We start from the raw sequence: 24,373 nt of genomic DNA, 5'->3' as shown, positions 1-24,373 counted from the left end.
CTCTAGTGGAGTCAAAAGAGTCTATTCATAATAAAAAAGAAAATAAAGTAAAAAGAATATAAAAAATGATTACAATTATTTATAATTTTTTTTTATTTAACTTAGTTTATCTCATCATTAGGCTAACACACACATTTTCATCCTACAGGATATGCCTAAGTCGTCCTTTGTGATCTCTGAAATTGTTATTTTGTTTTATATAACCACAGGGAATATATCATTTGGCTGGGCTTTGTTGTCACAGCGACTGTGAAACTGTTATTGTTTCTCTTCCAAATGAGTCTGGAGGCAACCAAAATGAAACTGACAGCCTGTGCCAGCGATTGTTGCTGCCGCTGCTCACCTGTCAGTTAATCAAAACGAACAACAGGAACAACAAATACGTGAACTACAGGCACAAAGCTGCCATATAGCGCGCACCGTTTTGCTTTTGTGAAGCGGAGGCATTCTGACGTTTGTTTGGGCTAGCTGCCTTCTTTCTTCCTACTTTTTTTTCGGTGCCTTGGCTCTAAGCGTTTGGCACTAAAAAATTAGTTTTCCTTTATTGAGCCGCCAGTGATTGCCGGAGCGTACGTGCGGCCAGTGATTGGGTCAGGAAATTCATACATAGGACACGGTTCAGTGAAGCAAAGTGAGAGGCACAAGGTCAAGCGCTTTCGTTATGCGTTTCAGGTGCTGTGTTTACACACCATATTGGGTTTCCGCAATGTAAGTCCCATTGTCTACGAGACACATTACAAATACCCAAACTAAATCCACTTTTCGCCAACTAACACAGCGTATATTCAACATTCCACAGTGCGTATACGCAACGGAGGGTATATTTTCTTGGGAGCACATTTCGTATACGTCGCGCAACGCAACTCTCATTACCTGCTGAAGACAAAGACTCATTGTCCATAGCGTACATTGCGTACACGTAACGTAACGTAAATCCCATTAGCAGCTGGGAACAAAGAGTAATTGTCTACTGTCTACATTGCGTATACGTAACGTGAAGCAAATTGCCTACTTTGCGCATTGCGTATACGAAACTGAGTGATGCGCGGACGTGTAACGTAATCTTCACCGACTCCAGTGCACATGACGAATACGTAACGTGCTACTTACTGTTAGCCCAGCACATTGCGTATACGCAACGCAAGCCCCATTGTTCACATCACGTCAAGTCATAGTCTCCTTTTTCCATGTTGAGTTTAGCCGATGCAGGCCTAATTATCTGTTGAACACATTGCGTATACGTACCGTAATCGTAAGCGTCATTCAATCCTTCACTTAGCGTATACTTTACGCTCGTCTAATTGTTTATCTACCACATAGCGTATACGCAGCGTGTGTCTCATTGCCAACAGGCCGCGTGGCATATACTCGACGTAAGCCTCAGTGTCGGTTGGCCACATCGTGTATACGCCGCGTAAGTCTAATTCAATTTAATACGAACACTTGTTGGATTTCGCTTGGCCTACGGGTGGGCAATCGACATTGATAGGCATCTGTGGCGCTTTAACAGATCAACAACAACGGCAGCAGCAGCAGCAGCAGCAGCAGCAGATTGATGTCTGCTGCATAATGTGAAAAATGGCAGCTGTGCTTAAATGCTTAACAAGGCAATTTGCGTGCGGTCTTCTGGCCATTGTTTCGGCTCAGTACGCTCCGGTGGTAGAACGCAACGTCCGCGAGCGTTGTTTGCTTGGCCAAAAGGTGGGCGCGCCTGTCGTTATTAGCATGCCATCAGCAATGACGACGGCCCAGCAATTTATGCAAAACGTGCTCAAGTGCCGCACATCGCGTGAGTGCCGCCAACTAACGCCAACTACCCCCACAGCCAAACCCATAAACATAGGCAGTCCCTCACGCCCGCCCCACCCAGTCAGCCGCTAACGGCTCATTATCAGCAGCATGAAAGCAATGTCTAAATTATATGTATATATACATCAGTTTTTTATTTCGGGGCTGGCCAAAATGCACTGCATTCATTGTGAGTGTAGCTTTAAAGGTTTCGAATTCAGGTCAGCTAGTTGAAAGATACTTAAGGCCAAGAGCCAAAATAAATGTTAAGGTCAACATGGCAACCAAATACAAAAAAATATAAAAAAATAAAAAGCAAAAACACAAAAAAACATCTCAAATATTCACTTTTGTAATTGGATGCTGGCTGGCATCTCTGACTGTCGACTGTGTCGCATACCTTTAGCTTGTGCGTTTAAAACCACGGATGTCTCACTCCCACAAGCCCATGCCAGCGGCATTCAGAGCAACAAATTCAACAAAATGGCCGAACGTACCGAAGAGTATATACGCTGTCCAATGATGGTGTCAGTAGATGATGTATATTATTGTGGTTGAGTTCTGTTGATGTGATATTAATGAACTGGTTAAACGCCATTCAATGGAGATGCAGAGATTATAAAAAAACCTTATAATACTCCATTCGTAAACCTTTTTGAATCAATTATTATTATATGAAATATCAAGAGTATATAGAGTTTATAAAGTGTATAGAGTATATGGAGTATATATAGTATATAGTTAATTACATATATATATACATTACAGACACATAGGTGGCCCAGCAAATTTCTTGATAAAATTGCAATACTCTCTACTAGAGTATTAAAACAAAAAAAAAAGTATATGAGGGCAAAAAGCATGAAAAAATCAGCTCAAATTGTATGTGTTCATGTTTTGTTGCTACTACCGCACCCAATTGTTATTGTTGGTGTTGCTGTTGCTCTTGTCGCTGGTATAAAGTCTGTGTGTGGATCTCGGGTCTCCTTTATTTTGTTATTTTTTTTTTTTTGCTCAGGCATGTCCCTTTCTCCGCACCATTCAAGCGCATTGTATTCTGTTTGTTTTATAGTTATTGCTTTTGTTTCGCCTTCGTCAGTGTTGCGTTCCGCCCAGCCCCAATCTCCGCCGCGTGACGCCTCGCGCCCCTCGCACAGCGCAACACATTTTATGCACATTTAATCTTATGACAGGCAAAATGTTGTAAAATTGTTTATGGCACTTTGTGACATGGTCAGTTTTTACCATTTTTCAGCATAACATAAAAAGGTACGAAAAAAACTGAAGAAAACTTTTATTCGCTCATATGCGAACAAGATTAACGTGTAAATTTCAGGTGATCAACGGTTGTGTTGCACAAATGGAATCCTTTTTAGAATACAAGGAAAGGTTTTTACCGTTGACACTTAATTTACACGAAAGCACGTTTCTAAAAGCTAAAATATAATAGCTCTGAATGAAGAGAGAAGTCAAGTAAGTTCTGGTTTAGCAAAGACTTTTAGAAATTGTGCAAGCTCAGCAGGTCGTTTTTCAGTTAAGATGAATCTAGTTAATCAATTGACTTGAAAATATAATATTAAAGAATAACACATTAAAATAGTAAAAGTTCAAGCATGAATACTTGTTATTATTTTACATAAGCTGAGGAGAACTATCTCACAGCCATATTTCTGAGCCATGTAAAAATCTAAGCCGAGAAGGAGAAGATACTTCCCAGACTACATTGTGAGTTCCCTAAGATATAGATATTAAATTATCTTGAATGCATTGAGAGTGATACTTTAAATTAAATTTAAATTACTTGAAAGTAATCGATATCTTTTATCATGTCCATGGAATCGACTGATATCAAAGCCAAGCCTAAGAGCAGGAGTTGGCCAAAGGTGGATCTGTTCTAATACAAAAATATATTAAATACTTTAAATATATTAAAATATATTAAATACTTTCAACTCTCCCTCAACCTAAAATCGAAAGTTTTTAAAGTTGTTGAAGAGCGCTGCCTTCTGATTAAATCAGTGAACCGATTTCAAAGCTGTTCAAAACTCAAACCTTTCTGACTTTGCTCAACTTGTTGCTTTAGAAATATATATGAGGGTGCACACCATGTTTAAATCTAAGTTTATTATTTCTCTACTCATTTTTGAACAACATAGAAAAACTTTAAAGAACATAAACAGCTACAAGGCATAAAGCTGTAACTCTTAAGCCTAAGACATTGCCAAACGTATTTTTCACATGTCAGAGATCTCACTTAGCTACGTGTTGCATTTAAGTATTTGCAACATAAATTGTGAAAAGCCAGGGCTTCAATAAATAAGAAACAAATAGTACTCGAATTGAAGCTCAACACAAAATATCGCAATAAATCCTCTAAGATTTGCGGCACTGCCTTAAAGCATTTCATATTCATGTTTGCAAGCAAACAAAATTCATGCTTAACAAATTTTTGTCACATAAAAATTGACTCTTTTGAAAATATATTGAAAAAATAAACATAGAAATACAAAGCAGTTAAAACCAGTTTAATCCGATTTATTTTTAGCTACAGAGATATTGCCTTCCCATCGGGCAGAAGCAGAAGTGAAAGTTAAATATTTTGCAAATAAAATTTTAGATATAAAAGTGCTTTGGACAAACTATGAAAACAAAATAATAAAACAAGTGGAGAGTGATCAACTAGCAGATACCCTGAACTATGCACAAAGTTGCCATTCCAATTGGTTCAGGCTTCTTTTCATACAATTATCACACACAAGCACACACGCACGCCTACACACGCCCACATACACATATGCTTGGGCTGCATGGCCATGCATGTATTTTACTATGGAAAATTAGTTGTAGAATAACTTTCACTCTAGTTGAAGTAACTTAATCAATAGAGAGAGCTTGATGATGACACTTATAAGTGTCTATTTGCCAAAGCACAAGTCCCTACTATTTGACAGTCCCTACTAAAGACATCTACGTGGTAACCAAAAAAACATATATGACACAGATATTTCACAGAGATCTATATGGAATGAATTAAAATTTACAATTATTCACATGATTAAAGCTACGCTTAAAAAATTACATTGAATATCGATTTTTATCGACAACAAATGATAAGCATGTGTTATACAGGAGTAAACATTTAAGCCTCTAGCTCTTACAATTCACGAGATTGTTGGGAACATACACAGATGCCCAGTCGAACATGCCTAAAGCAAGTCAGCTCATCATGCTGATCCTGTATATAAATACGTTATACTTTACTTTATATACATGTTTACAAAACCATTCCGCCCCAAACGCTCATTTTCAATGAGTATCGAAAAACTTCATCGATTTATGTCTGGATTTATATAGAAATGAAATTGCAGTTTGCAGTTTTCCGTTTGTAGTTTTATTTAATTGAAAATTACTCGAGTTATAACTCACCTGCGGGTAAATGTGTTTAGTTTTTTGTTGGCAACCTGTTGGCTGCAGCTGCTGTTTGCTGTTGCTGCTTGTTGTTGCCGCTGCTGCTGCCGTTGTCATCTGTTATTGGCAGACAATACAAATTTTTCACTCACACAGTTGGCACGCCATTTAGTTTTCGTGTCAGTGCTGTGTCCAGCTTAATTTCATTTATATTTTAATCGAAATATATTTGGCCAAGCTGTCTGCTCATTTGGTCGAGCATGTTTCATCTATAGCTGCCAGCTACTCATGAATATGTCTCTGCGAGTCGTCTATATGCGCATGCATGTTTTTATTTTCATCTTTTCTTTCCTTCGTTTCGTATAAATGTTTTTGGGAAAATTATTATTAGTTATTTTGTTGTTTTGCGCTTTTGTGCTTGCGCGGTCTGCAGACACATTTTAATTTTCAATTTTCTCTCTTTTTGTTATATTTTTTTTTCGAAAATTCGTTGGAAAAGTCAAGCGCCGCAAATTTTTTTTATTACGTTAATTTATGATTGGAATTCTGTTTGCCAGTTAGCGCTAAAGATTTATAAACATATATACTTAAATATACATTTGTATATGTATGTAGGTAGGTGCTATAAGTATGTACTAAGCTGCATCTAGAAAAATATATATATGTATGTAGTAGAGCTATAGTTGTAGTTGCTTTATAGTTAGATTTCCTGTTTTCTAGTTTTCTTTGGTCTGCAGTTCAGTTAGAGTTAGGATTAAAGTTGAGTTCGTTGCGCCTGTCAGTTGAAGAAATGAAAAGAACAAAATTCGCTTAGTTCTTGTTCCTCTCTGTGTGTGTGAAGTTCTTTTTCTTCATGTTCGAAATCGTTTTGAAACCGAGAGAGAGCACGCGCGCGCGCGCTAACACGACACTTAAAACAGGACTTCAAATAGCTTGATTGCATTAATTATTCAGCTCAAAAAAAGGGTTGTACGAATCTATACATATGCATACGAGTTTATATATATATATTTATATGTGTTTATTTGTATTACTTTTCAGTTTTTTTTTTTTGGTGGGGTCACGAAAGCCGCGTCAAAACTTCACGAAACGTCAACGTTGCGCGCGCGTTAATAAAATTCTAAAGCATACTTTTTAGCTATGCTGCACTTTGATAGCCATCAACACACACTTGTAGTTGCACTTGCACTCGCACTCACACGCACACACACACGCCGACGCACACGCACACGCACACACAGTTAGGTACTTGTTGTTTCAGCGGCAATGGGCTGCCTTCAGGCTTTTGGCTTTGTTCTCTTTTGGTCGTTTGGTCTTTATGTGGTCTTTATGCCGTGGCGCCCTTGCGGCCAACATCACGTCCAGCTAACGACTGAGACAAACGCTGCGTATACGCAACGCCGTTGACTGTCGCTGTCGCTATCGCCGTCGCCGTCGCTATTTTCGGAGTAAATTCAATGCGCATGCGCTGGGAGCATTTGCCGAAATCCAAAAAGAATTTTACAGCAGCGAAACGAAAGAGCAAACAATCAGCCAAACAGAATCAAGCAAGTGGTTTGCATTTGGGCCATTGGCCCTAGACGAAAACATGCCCAAAACTATTGGGTGTGTGTGCGTGTGTATGTATGCGAGTGTGTGTGTTAGCTGTTCAAATTAATGGTTAGCCTAATCTAAATATATTCGACAGTGAGCTCAATAATCGAAGCATTGCTTATGCATCGGCTAATAAGCCAATTTGACCAAATGAGCAGCAGGTGTATGTGTGTGCGTGTGTGTGTGTGACAGCATAAGTTAATGTATAAGCATTTAATTACCTAGCAACTGGCTGGCATAACAGAAACACACACATAAATTGGTTTGCCCCATGCAATGCAGTTACATATAATTAAATCTAAATGAAAACCAACTTGACAATGCTTGTCAGCTAAATTGCTTAGCAAGAAAATCGATGCAATCGAAGGAGCTGCAGGATGTACAACAACAACAATAACAACAGCAGCAGCAGCGACTTCATTTAGCAGGAGCTGGGGCTGTGCGATTATCTTGCTTGGGTAAGTGAGAAAAAGTTTTTAATTAAAATTCACACGCAATATGTTGCGCATACGCAACGTTGTACCCGCAGATTAAGCCCCCGCGTCCGTCCGTCCGACTGATGGGCTGTCCCAGCTCATTAGCGTTCAAATTGTGCGCGTATCATGTAATTTAGATTAGCTGGAAATTGAAAATGTAAAGCGATTGCGGTTTTTTTGGTTTTGGTTGTGCTGCGAGCTAAATCTGTTACCTAACTAAAGTTTAGTCACCTTCAAACTCAACGTGGATGTCACCGGCTGACCCAAACTATTTGCAAACTCAACTCGACTCGACTCAAGCGTTAAAGTTTGCGCAACTCTGGCAACCTTGGCAGAGGGTCTGGCAGCACTTAAACCCACTTTTCGCTTGACATTGCAAAAGTTCTTAAATACTTAAATTAAATTATTTCAACAACAAGTTAAGCTATTGTTTACTGTCGGTCTGTCACTCTGCCTCCCTCTCTCTTTCTCTCTCTCTAAGCTGCTCTGCCGACCTTGATTAAGGTCTGCAAACCCACTTGGTTTGACATTAAAAAAACTTGTTAAATGCCTAACGATTAAATTATTACAACAACAACAACAAGTTAAGCATATTGTGCTTTGCTACTCGCCGCCCACCCACTTCAGTGGCTCTTATAAATATTAATGAAGCCAAAGTGTCCGAGCAAATGAATTCACTTCACACGCTGCCCTACACCAGGGCAACTACGTTCCACAGCAGATACATTCATCAAGTAAATTAAGTTTGTGAGCTTGGTCAGCGCACAACAACAAGAATATCAGCAAAAAATAAAAACAAAATAATGAAATACGTTGTTCTGACTAGGAGATGCCCTGAACGTAGGAAACCGAATGTCCACCTGGATAAGGGATCTCTGAAGGAATATGTATACGTTATTTGAGTGGGCTATAGAGCAGCCTCGTTTGTTAGTATTAGCTTTAAGATCTATCGAGTTTACAGAAAAGTCTTATATTTGATTTTTATTATAACTTCTTATGTACTTAAAGCTAATACTCATACCAAGACTTATTGCTGTCAGCTGCAATCATTTTCGAATTAGGCTTAAGCATAAAATTAAAATTTCAAATATAAAACTGTATCTATAAGATAAGAAAAATATTAACAGTTGAGCCAGATATGAATACTTAATTCAAATATTACATGATCATAGATCAATAGAAAAATGGAAAGAGTGCTATAGTTGAACATATTGCCTAAACTTTAATAGTATCCTTGTAGCCTTTAGGTGTACTTTGCTGATAAAGATAGATCGATGAAGTCACTGCAACAAGCCAAGCTCATTCTAGCCTTCCTGATGCAAATAGATGGCATCAATGTAGCTAGATAAGCAAAGGTTTCATATCAGATAGCGGAACAGATGCTCTATAATCATGACTAGATTACCTAGCTTATATAGAGCATAGCAGATCATTGCATTCTTTTTGATACAGATGTATATGATGAGAAATTTAACTAGATCACCAAGGGTTGGATAGTATCCTAGATGCACTTAGATGTACTTTTGATAACAATATCTCAGCAGATCGCAAAAGTTGCTCTGGTATAAAATTCAACAGCTCAAATATCAGCTGTTAAATGAGTTGTCAATACAAAGAAGGCTGCAAGGTTGTGAACCTCTTAAAAATTCCATAATATATTCCATAATATAAATATTCATTTTCTCTGTTACATACAGCCACACAAATCTGGCATACCCTTTGAGGGTAAGTACAGCGCATAATTAAGAGAAAAAAGTGGAACTTTATTATGCCTTTTTCCACTTTTTTATGCCTTTTGCTCTCTCTGTCTCTGGGGACTGTCTAGGTGCTGTCACTGCTTGGCATGTTGTCAGAATTCACTGAAGAGAAACTAACTTAAAGTTCCATATACTGAGTAAGATTAGTTTGCTAAAATATTGAAATAATAAAAGGAATTTTTAAAATGCCAACAAATTGATAAATTCTCTAAAAAAACTAACAAAAACAAATTAACTTTTTGCTGTCTTTTCCAGTAAATTGCATAAGGCTTTTCAAATACCTACTTTACCAAAATTGTTATACTTCGTAATGTAAGTAAAACACACACGTAAGCCAACAAAAACAAAAGGCTTAAAATGAAAGCAAATTGCAAAAGTACGATAGAAGCAAGTGCCTTTTAAGCCCAGACATCACTCGCTTCCTTTCAGCCTATATCAAGGCACAACAGCTGCAAGCTAAATAATTGCTATGCTTTGGACGACAACTCAAAAGCGCTACACACAGCAGCATATCCCAGCAGACATTACGCATTGCGCACTTGTTGCTAATAAACCAGAAAAAACAAGTAGGAAAGGTCTTATCACGAGCGCCAGACTGAGAGATGCCCTGAACTCTGCAAGCAGCAGATGCTTATGGATGGACAGACAAACAGATGAGCATAGTTATATTGACGCAGCTCAGTGTACTAATCAAAAATATACATACTTGATAAGTTCCGCCTGTTACATACATTTTCACAAAATCATTATAACCCATTTTATTACGGTTTAGGGTATCAAAAAGACAGCATCTGAATTGCAGACGCAATTCCTATTTGACAGACAAGCCTCATACATCAGGCTCATTGCGAATGCAGAGCACATAGTCATGATAGTCAATAATTGAAGAGTTCTGATTTCAATGTGGTCGTAACTTTCAAGGAAAAAAAAAACTTGCAATTGCTGCAGAGGCTTACAGAAAGCAATTTCAGCTCGTTGCCAAGGTAAAATGTCAGACAAACTCACTCACACACAGTCGCTTAACTTTTGCGAGCTGATGCTGCGCTTTAAAAGCAAAATAACATTAACAAAAAAGTTAAGGCACAACTAACTTTTGCCCACATAAATTGTCTTTTAATTGCTTGCAAAGTAATATGTAAGTAGTTGAAAAGTACAGCACGTATCGGCACTTGCGAAGAGGCAGTCGGGCTGGCCCAGTTATGGCCGAAAGCACTGCTAAATGAATTGCAAAAGCGCGTTAATTGGCCAAAAACTGCACTTCAAAGAGTCAGCCAAATGGAGCCTGTTCAGCCAAGTGAAGCACGCGATTTGCCAAAATGTTTAATTAAGCCACCAATTAGGGTTGCCAGGCGCCGTGAAAAATATGCTACGTGTCCCTCATTATACGCGTTAGTGGAGTGAAAAGAAGTCTATTAGTTTTTGAGCAATGTACTGTCTGTTTGTTTTGACTTGGGATGGAAAATATATATTAATGTATAGGAATCATATAAGAATATATTATATATATCTACATCTATTATGGGTGTGGCAAATCAACTACTGCATCTTTAACAGTAAGTAAAAACAAGTAAGAGTGTTAGAGTGGGGAGTGCCTGACTAGGTGATACCCAGAAGAGTTGCTATTCCAATCATTCTAAGCTTCTTTTACGCATACACAGGTATCAACACATGCACATACACATACAGAAGCACACATAAGCACGCTTGAGCTGTGCTTGGGCTGCGCTTATGGATCTTTTTAGGCGAATGGCATTGTTGGATGAGTTTTGTTCTAGTTGGACTTTCTAAATTTAATTGAATTACCATTCTTAATTGATTCTGAGTATAAATTGTATATTTAGTAGTTATGCAGCTAGAGTTCCAAACGACATTAACTTGCCTTTAAGCTTCTTTACAGATCGTATTAAGAGTGGGAGTGGCAAATCATAAAAAATCAATTTTCCAGAGTCTCATAGCTAACGTCAGCTGGTCACCTCTACAGACACATGTTAAATAAGCTAAACTTTGAACGAGCATTAGGCAGTCAGTGCAACATTTTTCTCTTCTTTTTTTTTCTTTTCTTTTCAAGCAAATTTGCTGATGAGCTATTAAAACCTCAATTAAATCACCATCATCGGCTCAGTCCATGTGTCAGCTACACAAGTCAGTTTGTCAGGTAGTCAGTTAGTCAGTTCATCAATCATTCATTATTAATGGAATTAAGGCAATTGGTAAAATTTCTACTTATTTTTTTTTGTTTTATTTTTGGCCAGCAAATCATCGATTTGTTGTGCCTAGTTACGGGGCCATGATAAAAACGTAAAGAGCTGCATTAAAATCAAGACTAATGACGTGTTAAAATTACACAAAGATATATATCTGTCTATATAGAGGTATATAGATTTGTCACATTTTATTGATTTTCGGCACAGCAAGGCAAACAGGAAACGCAACAGCAAAATCAAGAGACGGCTAATGTGAATGGCAATTTCAATTTAACAATTTGCATGCTAATGTCATGCGGCTAACTTTATGCCATTGGCTCCATTTAACTGTCAACACTAACAATACTACACGCACACAAACACACACACACACACTCACACACAGATATCCCTCTGTATGCTTTGTTTGTTGTTTGACAAATGTGTTGCCTTTCAGCCTTTGAGTTGGGTACGTGAGCAGCGCTCTATAGAAATTGTATTTAAATTTCGAAAATAGCATCAATGTATATGCAGCTTGATTTAGAAATTAATTAAATTAAGCAGAAAAGTGTTTGGCATTGTAGAAACAGGTAAAGCTTGACAGCTCTCTTATAGGATAAATAGCTGCAGCTGTATAAAGAAAATATCTACAAAGAAGCAAGTTGAGCAGCCATGATAACAGCAGCAACTGCAAGTTTTCAATAAAAATGAAGGCAAAAACAAAACAAACGAAAGACAAAGAAACATGAATAAGCTTGAGAGGCATCAAAAGTTTTGATTGCTGTGAAACAAAAGCAAACAATTTTCTTTTGTAGCAAAACAAGAGAAAAGTGCATCCAAAGGAATTCAAATAAACTGAAAATAGAACTCAAATTTATATTCCAGCATACAAATTACATTCACGGTTAAGCTCACAAGGAACTTAATGTTTAAGAATATAATACATCTATCAATTCTGAATGAATTTCATTGACAACTCTAGTAATTAATCCAACAGCCACACAGACCTGATCTAACCTAACTAAGCCACAGATTAACTTAACTATAACTAAGCAAACTGAACGTAACATAAAATAAGCCTACGTCTACCTATCATATACCTCTCTATCAGGACATCTTTATCTGCCCCACAATTACATCTTAATCAGCTCAGTCTTCATTTACATCTTTGCATTGGTATCTGCCCTACTTAACGTATGCAGCTTCCCCATCATGATCGAGATCGAGATTTGTCCCTTATCTACCCAGCAGCACATCTGCATCGAGATCTGTTCTTCATCTAGCCCATTACATCTAACATTGCATCCAGCTCTATCCTTCATCTAACTAACATGCACATCTTTTCAACATGAAGATCTGTCCTGCATCTACCATTCAAATACCTAATGTAGACGACTTTGTTTACCCAAACTGTAATTCTCCATCTACCTCACATCGATTCTATTCTTCATCTACACAACAGCTACATCTAACTTACATCATTATCTACTCTCGACCTACATCTCTTGAACATCTCCACCTTTGATACATCAGTTCTACATCTTAACTACCCATCAACATCTCTCCATCCTTGCAGCACCTATCCTACATAACATAGATTCTCTACAACTATTTTACATTTACAACCTTTTACATCAACGCCTTCCCAAGTCAAGCACGTTATGAGCACTGGCCACTCACGCGCTCATCTCTAATACACACGACAAACGCCCACGAATCGGTTGTGCTTTGCGTGCGTCGTGTTTGTGGTTTAGTTTTAGAGCCAGCGGCACTGAGTTTTCGATTAGCCAGAGATAAAGGACAAACATTACTCATACCAGGCCAAGCTTTATTATATATGCTCATTAAATTATGAGACAGAAGCGAAAACTAACAAAAGCCAAAAGCCGTAAGCCACGCAATGGCTATAATTTCATTTAACTGTCATTAACAATATTTTTGCTATTTAGCTTTTCTAGTTTATGGCGCCTCGTTTTTCATTTTCACTGTAGCCAAGGATGCTGCAGACACTTGGCCGCAGTGGCACGTTTCTTGGGCTCATAGTCGAGCATGGGCGTCAGGAATGAGGCGAAGGCCATGGCGTTTAGCTGCGACCAATTATAATCCATTAACACATCGACTAGACCCCTGGGTCTCAGGTCAGTTATGTTACGCAATTTGCCATAGGGATTAAAATCGCGCAGCGCGTCGCGACCACGAAAGATTATCTGATGCGGTATCGGTCCGAGCAGTTCGATAATGCGCGCCAAATGATCCTCCTCGGGCGTGTATCTGTCGTCGTCGCATTCCCCAAAGAGTAAATCGCCAACGGCCAGCTCAAAGACCATGCAGGCTACACTCCAAATATCCGCCGGCCTCTCGCAATCAGAGCCAAGTATTGATTCCAAACAGCGATACGCACGTGTTTGGATCTCTCCAGCCAGTTTGCCGCTCGACCCACAGGAATTGGCAAAGTCCGCTATCTTCACATGCAATCTGGAGCATGCCAATTGTTTATCCGGACAATTCTCGCAGTTATCCGGAGTGCAAGGCGTAATCAAAACATTCTCTGGCTTGATATCGGCATGCACAACTCCGACACTGTGAATGTAGTCCAGGCCCTCAAGTACCCGACGTGTTATATACTTGACTATGTCCAAGGGCAGAATGCAATTATGCCAATTGCTTGCATACTTCGCTAGGTTCGACTCCAGAGCTTCGAGTATAATGCAAGGCTGTGCGGTCCTGGAGCGCGTCAATTGAAAGGCATCCAACACTTTCACTATGCAGTCAAGTCGCGGATCCGTGGGCTGATATGCATGCATGGCGCTAATCGTACTTATCTCGCCTTGAATCAGCAGCACGCTCATTTGTGTCGTATCCGACATTTTCATAACTACATTGCACTTATCCTCCAAGTCCCAGCACAGCCAAACGGAGGCCAGATAACTGATCGTTATGTTGGTCAAAATATAGTAACGTTCTGCCAACGAGATATAGTTAGTAGCTATATCTGATTTGCCAATTCTTTCTGCAAGCTTACCATTGAGTAGATCCCCAATCTTGACTGTGGCACTTCTTTTGCCCCGCCTGGTTATATACCAACTGGGCGCATCACTTACCAAGGGCGAGCGACAAATTTGATTTGTGATATCATGGCTTATGCTTTCGCTGATGTTCCAACGAGGTGTGCCCATTGGATTACGCGACGGCGTCACACTTCTTGTGTAACTGAAATCACATTGAGCGACAGCATCACTTTCACATTCACTTTCACCTTCATCGTCAGTCTCTTGAGTATCGAAAGGAATTTCTATGGCTGTGCCACATGCCCTTTCACTGCCATATTCGTTCTCCGCGAATATCCAATTTGTGATTTCCTTCATCTTGGCTTGGGAGCAGACGCCGTGCGGAATTGGCAAAATCTCACCCCAACTTTCAGTATTTGGAATCTTTGGCGATTTTCCAGTTTCGCTTTTTCTTATATTCTGACGCGACTTGGACCTTTTCTTAGTTTTCGGTACAACAGCTCTTTGCATTGGCAAAATATTTAGTCCGCCTTGAGTTATATCCCAACTCTCATTGCCAGCTGGAGTATTCTCAACACAACTCGCAGAAGTAGGCTTTGCTTTGCGTTTGTTTGAACCACTTCGTGACATTGGTAAAATTTTGAGTCCACCTTTAGTGACATCCCAAGTCTCCTCTTTCCGAACAATTTGCTCAGCTTCAAGGGCACTGCTAAGTGCGCTGATGGAACCTCTATCATTGTCGCTATTGAGAGAATCCTGAATCATAACTCCTTTCATCTGCAGCTTAGTCAAATGCTTATGATTGACAGGTCTTATTTCGCCTTCTTCGTTAGAAATTCGTTTTTGCTTTTCACCCTTAATCCGATTATAAATTCGACCTTTACATAAAACATCGATACTGTGCTCATCGATACAATTCATATCGCAATTTGAGTACTCACACGCATTTTTTGCCTTCAAAGTACAAGCTCGTTTCTTGCGCAGATCCCAGCCGAGCCAGGCAGCCTCATTGTCTAATTTGGCTTCAACGAAATAACGACCTGCGTAGGCCACATCAAATATCAAAATGCGAGCTTTTAATTAGTGCAAAATACTTTCTGTTACCTTTAATTAGTGAGCCCATTTTGTGCTTACCCCTTTTCCAGGTCACATAAACCACGCGCTGCGACTTTTCCTTCTTCTTTTTACTAACGCGCTTAATTGACCTATTGGGTCTGGCAAAATTTTTCAGATTTTTCCCATTCATGTCCAAGGCTTGTCGTTAGACTGAATAAAAGTCAGTCTCGCATTTGGAAATGTCTGCCTTATTTGCTGCGTGTAGAAACACTTAGTAGGCGTCGGCTGACAGTTCAATTGACTTGCAGAATAGCCAACAATTGATAGACTTCAATTTGAGCAACAATTAGTTGCCGACAGCTGCGCAATTTGCAGTCAACTAATTGCGGCACATGCCACAACGTGACTCGTTCACTCTTTCTGCCACATTGCCACTACTCAAAGTTAAATTGTGATGAATCTCTCACTTTGCTGTCGTCTACTTGGATCCAAGCTGTATGGCCTAGCTGCCTGCCTGCCCGTCTGTCTGTCTGTCTGTGTGTCAGTTGTTGCTGCAGCTGTCGTACGTGCCACCCCAACTAAATAACTATGTGCAATACTTATATAAAGATGCTTGAAGTAGGCTCTCATTATGCACTAGCTGTGGTAGGGCATCACTCTTATGTGATAAACCTAGTGAGGTGGGAAGACTTGTAATTGAAATTGTCTATCAGATACAGTTTCTTAAGGCAAACAAGTCTGAATTGGATTTTAGTTTAAGCTTTACAGTTTCAGTTTATTTTATAATGAAAATCGAATATTCCTCCGAGTTGCCCCAAAAAAGCCAAAAAGAAACAAATGTTGGTTCAATAGGCAATTCTATTGAGGAAAGCAAAGTTCGATATTCAGCGGGTTAATTATATGAGATTTTCCATATGCCAATGAAAAGTAAAATCTGCATTTAATTTTCTACACAGCTTTGACTCTACGTCAAGAACAATGAATATGTTTTAGCCAGCTCTACCTCAACTAACAGTCTACCTAATATGCATTCACTCTAAAGTCATTTAAGAACTTTAAGGATATCTAGCATTCGGCAAGCCAAATACTACTTCTAGGCTGGCTGCTTTTCCAAGAGCTTTTCAACTGCACAACTGTTTAAATCGTAAGCCAAGGTCGCGAAAGAGTAAGTAAATCCTTAAAAGTGATGTAGCATCAGCAAGAAAACCTGCAACGGCGACGGGCAACGGGAGCTGGCGTAAATAATAATGTGCTGAAAATCTCGTTTAATGAAGTGAAAATAGAAAAATATCTAAGTACGCACTCGGCCAAGTGAATGTGCAGCCATGTGCCAGGTTCAAGGTTAAAGGCGAGCGGCAACCCGACTCGTGTGCTGGCCCCGCGTATACGCGAGTTGGGTATAAAGTTTCAAAAGCATGCCAAAAGAAATAATCTAACACAAAAACAAAAGCATAAAACACGCGAATGCGTGTTAAAAAGGAGAACTGAAAATGGCGCCCAAAACTTTTACAGAGCGAGAGACCGCAGAGTAGAAGAGAGTAAGAGAGAGAGAGAGGCAGGGAGGGAGCTGGTAAGGGCAAGGGAATGCGGCAGCCACTGAAGTCAAGCTTTTGTTGGCATTGTTGCCCGCGGGTCAACAAGAAGAAAAAAGGGAAATCCCCAGCCAGAAGCCAACCAGAAAAAAGGGGCAAATCAAAGCCGAGACTTGAAAGCTGCATTCGATTGAAATTTAATTAAGGCAAAAAGCCTGCAGCTGTCGCTTTTCATTAAAGTACAGGCAGTCAATTATATATGTATGTATATGTATTTAAAGGTCCTACCAATAAGCTATTCATGAGCTGGCAATTTACATGCGAACATCATTTGAGCGTAATTATATTTGCAGCAACAATTGCGTTGGCCAAAGATCAATTTCCAATTGCCACAGATTGTGTGCTGCAATCAGCAATGTGCAGTCAGCTCTCTATATATATATATATATATATATCTTTATATATATAAAATTTAATATATATGTAACAGTTATTCATTTGGCTGCATTTCAATGGCATTGCAAACTTCGACCACATCTCTACTTGACCTCTACAGCGCTATAGAATTTCCATTCCTAATGACAGAATTCCAGCTCGTGTTTGTCATTTTGACAAACACATGTCTCTCTCTCTCTCTCTCGCTCTCTTTCTCTTTTGCTTGCGGTTTCTGTATTTACTTTAACTTTGCTTATTTTTCGGTGGCTTTCGACCTTTGGGGGCCAATTAAGTGAATTATTCAACATACTGTTGTAGCGTATTTAAATCACAAATCCTTATGCTGAGCAGCGTCGAAAATGTTCGTCTTAAGCTGCATTGCAGCTTTTAGCTAAGCGCTTAACGCCAGGCAGTTGCCACAGCTAGCCGCAAAAACTGCTCTATGCTGTGGCAAGGCCAACAAAAATAACAAATATACAAAATTATACTAAACTGCGGAAGCTGATCCTAGGATACCCTGTAAAAAGGTGCAGAGAGGGATTTATATTTATGGCGTTTCATAGACCAAATATATATTGTTTACTTTAAATTCTATAGTTTGGTTTTTACTGAAAATACGACGCAAATATATAACAGTTTTTGAGGGATAACCCTATTCAATTTTGATACTTTATATATGCATAGGGAAATTTGAAAAAGAGTGTATAAAATATTTACTAATACACTATTTTATGTAAGCAAATTAGTAAGCAATACCCTCATTAAATTCATATTTCCTATATTAACAGTTCTAGATATTTTCATAGTATTTCTGTAATTGTTAAAATACTAATAAAAAAATGTTCAAGTTGTTTATAAAACACAAATTTTTTTAATATTATGGAATACCCCTGTTAAATTTCTCCTAATAGTATTTTTAAGTAGAATATAATTTTTATTGTTATAATTATTATTGTCACATATAATTCGAAATTTACTTTACTTCTTTATTCAGTTTTTCTTCAGACACAATATTCAGGAGTAGCCTTACCAAATATCCACATTTTCAGTCTCTGGTTGGCTACACGCACCATTTGTTCCGCATTCGAGACCCGCTGAATCTCTAAATACATCCTAATTATATTTCTATTTAAGAACCCATCCACTACATACCTTAATTTCACATTTTATGCCTACTCATAAAGTCTATAGATTATAAACCTGCCGCAACTCTCGTGACTTCAGACAATACCAAAAAAGCCCACGTTAATTTAGCACATTTTATTAACGTTAATAAGTTTTATGCGTTTGTAATTAGTTTTCTTTTTTTGGGGTTGCATCGTAATGCCTGTTTATTGCTTAGCTACCCCTTCGATATAGACTTTTATGCTTGGCATACGACTAACTGCAGCAAGGTCACGTTCTTGGCTTAGTTAAACATTTCGATACCATTCACGTTTCATCAAAATTGAATATGCTTATTTATTTATGCGGCTCTTTTAATATGCAGCACAGCCATTTCAATGGAATTGAATAGCACAACACACAGACAGACAGGCAGCCAGCCAGACGTTGACTCTGGGACAGTTGAAACAGTTTGACAGCAGTCGAGGATCGTTGTGGAAGCGGATTATACAAGACTGTTATGGATGTGGCATGTGGCATATGCCAAAATGTTTCTGTTGTCGGTTCAATTAACAAATAAACAGCCAGACTAAAATGATTTCATTTTGTAAATATTACGTGTTATATATCATTACCAGCTAGTTGCCTACACTCTAAATTTATTATCTGGCATGTTCCAGAAGTGGAAAACTCCTTTAAAGTAAAAGGTGCTTCAACAACGTCACTATTTCGTGTATTTGATTATTGAACTTTGTATGCAAATGAAGTTTCATACAACTTACTAAATATACAAGATTTGCTGGGATATTCCAGAAGTCGAAAACTCCTTTTAAATTAGAGTTGTTACAGCAAAGACTTTCTTTTGTGTACTTGATATCAAATTTGTGTAACTTTTTATGAAGAAATGAGGTTTCTTAAATCTTTCCAAATATTTAACATTTGCTGTGAAAAGGCCTTTTAGAGCTGTTTCAGCAAACAGAAACGAAACTCATATGATATAACAGGTTTGTTAACACTTCTTCATAAATAAATAACTTTTCATATTGGAACTAACCGTTCCAGAGTAAGCTTTCTCCTATAAATCTGCCAATTTTTCGCATATCCAATAAGCTTTTAAGTTCATTGAATTCTCCCTGCAGCTTACTTACTTTCTCTCTTATACATGAGTAAAAGATTTCGACTAAATATAAAACCCGCCCGAAGGCGTTATTAAGCAAACAAAAGAGTTTTGGAGTTCAGACCTGAACTAAACGTTGTGTTTGCCGAGCTCCATATGAGTATTAACTGAGTACACAGCATATGTGGGCGTCTATATATACACATGGGTATACAGGTATATCTGTTGGTATAGGTACACATTTTGTCTATTCGGGCGCTTACGTCACGCCATGTAACGCCTTTTGCTGGCTGCAGTTGAAATGTAAATCGAACTTCCATTCGGCAAGGACACAAACGTCGAGAGTTCGGCGGGAGCAACGAAAAAAAAGACGCAAGGAAAAGCCAGCAATCAAGTGGAAAGCTCACAGCGTGTACATTTTAGAATGGGTTTTCGTTTCGAGCTACGGGCAGAAGGTTTATGTTGGGTGTGGGCTGTTGGACTGGGGGCCCGGGTCAGGTTATATTTAATTCATTGACGCTCTACTTCAACGTCAGTGCCCCCCGCATGGCATACAGTAGCTGCTTTCTAAGCAAGGCACGGCGAAGACGACGTCTACAACGACAACGACGACGACAACGTCGAGCTGTCTGCTAAAGTTAACTTGGGCTTGGGGCTTGTGCCATGGAGCCTCTTGCCCAAGTCTTGGGCTATTACATATTTACATTTTTGATGGCTTCTTTACTACGCTGCGGCTGGCAAATGTTGTCTTTCATAGATATAGCTATATATATATATCTATATATACATTTTTCGGGTTTTCTTACCTAGGAAAAAGAGTTGGGCAGCAGAAGAAGACGAAGTAGTTCAAGCATTTCCGCTTTGCTTTTTCGCCATCTCAATTAGTTGGCTGACAGGACAACGAACGGAAATTGTTTGCTATTTGCATGATAAATAAGAAAACTGTTACCTTAATTGCTGTCGCTGTCCCTATTGCTGTTGCCGTTGCCGCTTTAAGACAGGTCAACAATTGCAACAAGTGCAGGCAACTGAAAATACAGACAATCAATATGAAAGGCGACGCCGGTGCCAACAGCACCAAAAGTGCAATTACAAACACGACACAAGAGCTCGGGCCACTCCCAAAAACTTGGCGATAATCGTAGCGAAGGCATTTGAAAATTTTCCATAAATCCACTTGGGCTGCAATGAAAAATATGGAAAATACACATAAAACGCACGCGACACACACACACAAACAATGAACCCTTTGGCCGCTTCTCTCGGTATTGTTTGCCTTGAGGTTTTTGTGGGGCGAGTAGGCGGGGCACTCGCACAATGGCAATCGATGAGGGCATGGCAAAAGGAATTTATAATGGTGCAATGACTTATGGCGCAGTTGCTGCAGCGACAAATAAAAACCAATAAAAATGTATGACCGCATACTGGAAGAGAGTGGCAGAGGGAGAGAGTAGCGGGCGCCGAGGTAGGCGCAATAAAAACAGCCGACGTCAAGGCTTAAAGCACAGCGAAAACACATTTGTCAAATATTCGACATACACAAAGGATTTCTGTATAGGGTCTCTTCTTGTCAACCAGTTAAGATATGGTAACATATGCTAAGTAATTTAACGTTGCATAAATCAAGTGAAATTGAAGCAGGTTTTTCGCGACAAATTTCAAATTCAAGTTGACAATTTTCCGCTACCTGGCAACAGGTGAACGTAAGGCAGAAAAGCAAATACTTCAATTTAATATATATACATACATATAGCTGTTTTATTAAGTCAAGTGCGATTGAGCTGGAGCTGAATTCAGCATCAAATTAAATCCCAAGCCAAATGTTACTTGACTTGGCTTAACAATCGCTTATTTCTATAGAGACCACACAGTGGCTCTGTTGTCAAATGCTAAGTAGACTTTGCACATATCCCCGCTTGCTAATGACGAGCTAATTGCTGCATAAATTCTACATCATTTTTACACAACTGTTAACATTTTATCCTCACTAAAGCGCTTGAAATTTCATCTCAGTCAACTTTTTAAATATACTTTGCGAAAAATGTGTAAGCTGCTGAAGTGAAGCATAGCCGACTGCATAATACATGTTCATGTGGCGAAAATAGCTAAATGGAATAATAAATCATTTTTTGAAATTGCCAAAATTGATAACTGTGGCAGATATAGTTTTTACTTTTTCGCCAAAGCATTTTTGATCGATATATAAAGCGGGTCAACAAGAAATAAATTGAAACGTATCTGAAAGATGTGAAGACTTTATGGGCATATACAGTAGTATAGTAATATAAACCAAATGAAATTTGGGTTTTTTCCGTTGGAACTCACAAAATAGAATTTCGTAAAAATCTTACTACTTTTGGTCAGTGTTTTATTTTGACGACTGTTCATAGAATTAGTAGTGCTGGATGTAAGAAACAAAAAAAATTCTAAAAAATAATAATTTAAAAAAAAAGTATCCCCAGGAAGTGTAATAAAATTTGTAATATTTTACTGATAAAAATGAATTCCAACCAGTTCTTTGCTAATACTTACTTGTGTATGCCCAATTTCCATACTGATAAGTCAATAAACTGAATAAACTGGATGGGTGATCCAATCGTGCATTGCCCCAACTCAAAAATTTTCCCCATTAACTTGCAGTACGAATATTGAAAACTTTATAAAAACTTTTCAGTTTAATGCAAAATGCTGTCTGCTTTTCACACTCGCTTAACACGTAGACAAAAAAAAAACAAAGAAAGAAAAAAATAAATTATTTATGACCTTGGCCGCATCAGTTTTCATGCCCATTTTTAGCTCTCTTAAAAGCCACACCACGACAGCAATAAATAATTGAAAAAACTGCTCTACCTCTATGTGGGTAGCTCTAGGTAGCTCCCTGTACCCCCATATTTCGATGTGGTTACACTTACGGCTATAATTGTCAGGTGTAGCCGCTTCACTTCCTGCAATTTCCGCCGCCATTTGCCGAACAAAAACAAAAATTAATGCGGCATACTTTGGCCATGGCCATAAAAACTTTTGCCCAGGCATTGTATAAATAAAAGATATTTTTATAACGATATCGATGCCCAGAAAGGAAGGAAAAGCGGAAAAGCAGAAAAAATAAATAACACGCTTTGGCCATTAAGAGCTTAAACTATCAATCAGCAAAGCGGCTCAAAAGTTTAGGCCAAAAATTCAAAGCCGAACAGCGAATTGAATTAGATGCGTGCGAAAGATAACAAAAAAACGAAAAATAATAAAAAATATGCGTGGGGAAAAGCCTAAGAAAAGCTGCTGAAACGCGACTCCAGAGCGGAGCGGATATGAACAAAGATATATATATATATATATTATAATATTGATATAGATATAGATATAGATATAGATATAGATATAGATATAGATATAGATATAGATATAGATATAGATATAGATATAGATATAGATATAGATATAGATATAGATATAGATATAGATATAGATATAGATATAGATATAGATATAGATATAGATATAGATATAGATATAGATATAGATATAGATATAGATATAGATATAGATATAGATATAGATATAGATATAGATATAGATATAGATATAGATATAGATATAGATATAGATATAGATATAGATATAGATATAGATATAGATATAGATATAGATATAGATATAGATATAGATATAGATATAGATATAGATATATATTTAAAGATATAGGCTTATATCCAAATAGAGCTGTAAATCTTATTCCATAGCTTCTCGTGTCTTATCGTTTAGGCTAATTCCTAAACACGCCCATCTCTAAACGCCCCAATTAGCTGAGGCCTAAGAAAGTTTTAAAAAGCCCAGTCAAGCGTAAAACTCGAATTTAGTTTTCCTGTTTCAAAGTGGCTAACTTCTGCTGTCGGAAATTTGGAAAGACATTTTGTTTGATTAGCTTAATTAGGTAAAACGCCATAACAGACCAAAAGTGAGATAGAGTGAGAGATTTGTAGCAGTAATTAGAGAGTCGGACAGCGATTTATAATGGAACGTGAAGTGCAGCCAAAATGTGCAGGCAAAAAGGATAAAATCCATAGGCATATAGAAACATAGATGCTACGTGACCATCTAAGCTGGACGCACGGGGAGCATAATGATGTCGAGTGTATGGAACGACGATTCACGTCCAGAGAGCAATGTCATGCAAATTGAAAATGTCAAATGCAAACAGTCAAACAGACAGACAGACAGACACCGGGGCAGACAGTCAGGTAGGAAGGGGGAGACAGCTCAACTGGCAGCTGGCTGTCAAATACACAGAAACCCACTCGCATAGGACAGACGCATAGACGGCGACCGCATTGAGCCGCTGTGCGGAACGACATATATAGTCATATGGAGATATATATATATATATATATATATATATAGATATAGATATACATATACAACTACCAGTTGAAGGTCACTCGGGGATTAGGCAATGTGAGCAGACGCACGTAGCCAAATGCAGAAGCATCCAGCAATCAAGGACATGAAAGTGCCAAGTGCGCTCCCTCTATATATATCTGTGTGTGTGTGTGTGTGGGGATGAGTGTGTGGGCGTATGTTGTGAACGTCACTGTAAACTGTAAATATTGTACGACTGCACACATAGTGTAACCCTGTGTGCGTGTTTGTGCTACACACATTTAGAAGCTTCATGCAATTAAAAGGCAATTTCCCATTTCCGGGTGCGGATTGTGTGACTGAGGGCGATTACTTTAAGAACTCACTTAAAAAAGAGCTATATACTATCTCTTGCTAAACTATATAATACCGTGTAAATATTGGACAGAGCTTTTAACTTTATCGATCACTTTTAAATAAATAAATAATAAACCCTAGAAAAAATGGCAAATGGAAAATGACAGAAATATGAAGGTTCAAAATTCTTTAGGCCAAAATAT

At 38.4% G+C, this 24,373-nt stretch overlaps 1 protein-coding gene across 3 annotated transcripts; it reads right to left on the bottom strand.

The window, feature by feature from the left end:
• Positions 1 to 13,019: 13,019 nt before the first annotated feature.
• Positions 13,020 to 15,470, bottom strand: LOC111597670 (dual specificity protein kinase CLK1-like). 3 transcript variants are annotated; one of them, XM_023312495.2, is made up of 4 exons: positions 15,318 to 15,470; positions 15,155 to 15,253; positions 14,228 to 15,091; positions 13,020 to 14,167 (listed from the first exon to the last, which is right to left on the bottom strand). In XM_023312495.2, the coding sequence occupies exons 1-4, from the start codon at positions 15,457 to 15,459 to the stop codon at positions 13,188 to 13,190; spliced, it is 2,085 nt and encodes a 694-aa protein (XP_023168263.2). In that variant the 5' UTR covers positions 15,460 to 15,470; the 3' UTR covers positions 13,020 to 13,187. The 3 variants fall into 3 exon arrangements, with proteins under 3 accessions (XP_023168263.2, XP_023168262.2, XP_023168264.2); XM_023312494.2 differs by having other exon boundaries at positions 15,155 to 15,286; positions 15,348 to 15,470; XM_023312496.2 differs by having other exon boundaries at positions 15,348 to 15,470.
• Positions 15,471 to 24,373: the final 8,903 nt, after the last annotated feature.

Source organism: Drosophila hydei, unplaced genomic scaffold, assembly GCF_003285905.1.
Source record: "Drosophila hydei strain 15085-1641.00,03,60 unplaced genomic scaffold, DhydRS2 tig00008122-arrow-pilon, whole genome shotgun sequence".
Taxonomy (NCBI): domain Eukaryota; kingdom Metazoa; phylum Arthropoda; class Insecta; order Diptera; family Drosophilidae; genus Drosophila; species Drosophila hydei.
Note: the sequence above shows the minus strand (reverse complement) of the source record. Positions and strands in the feature narration are given on the sequence as shown.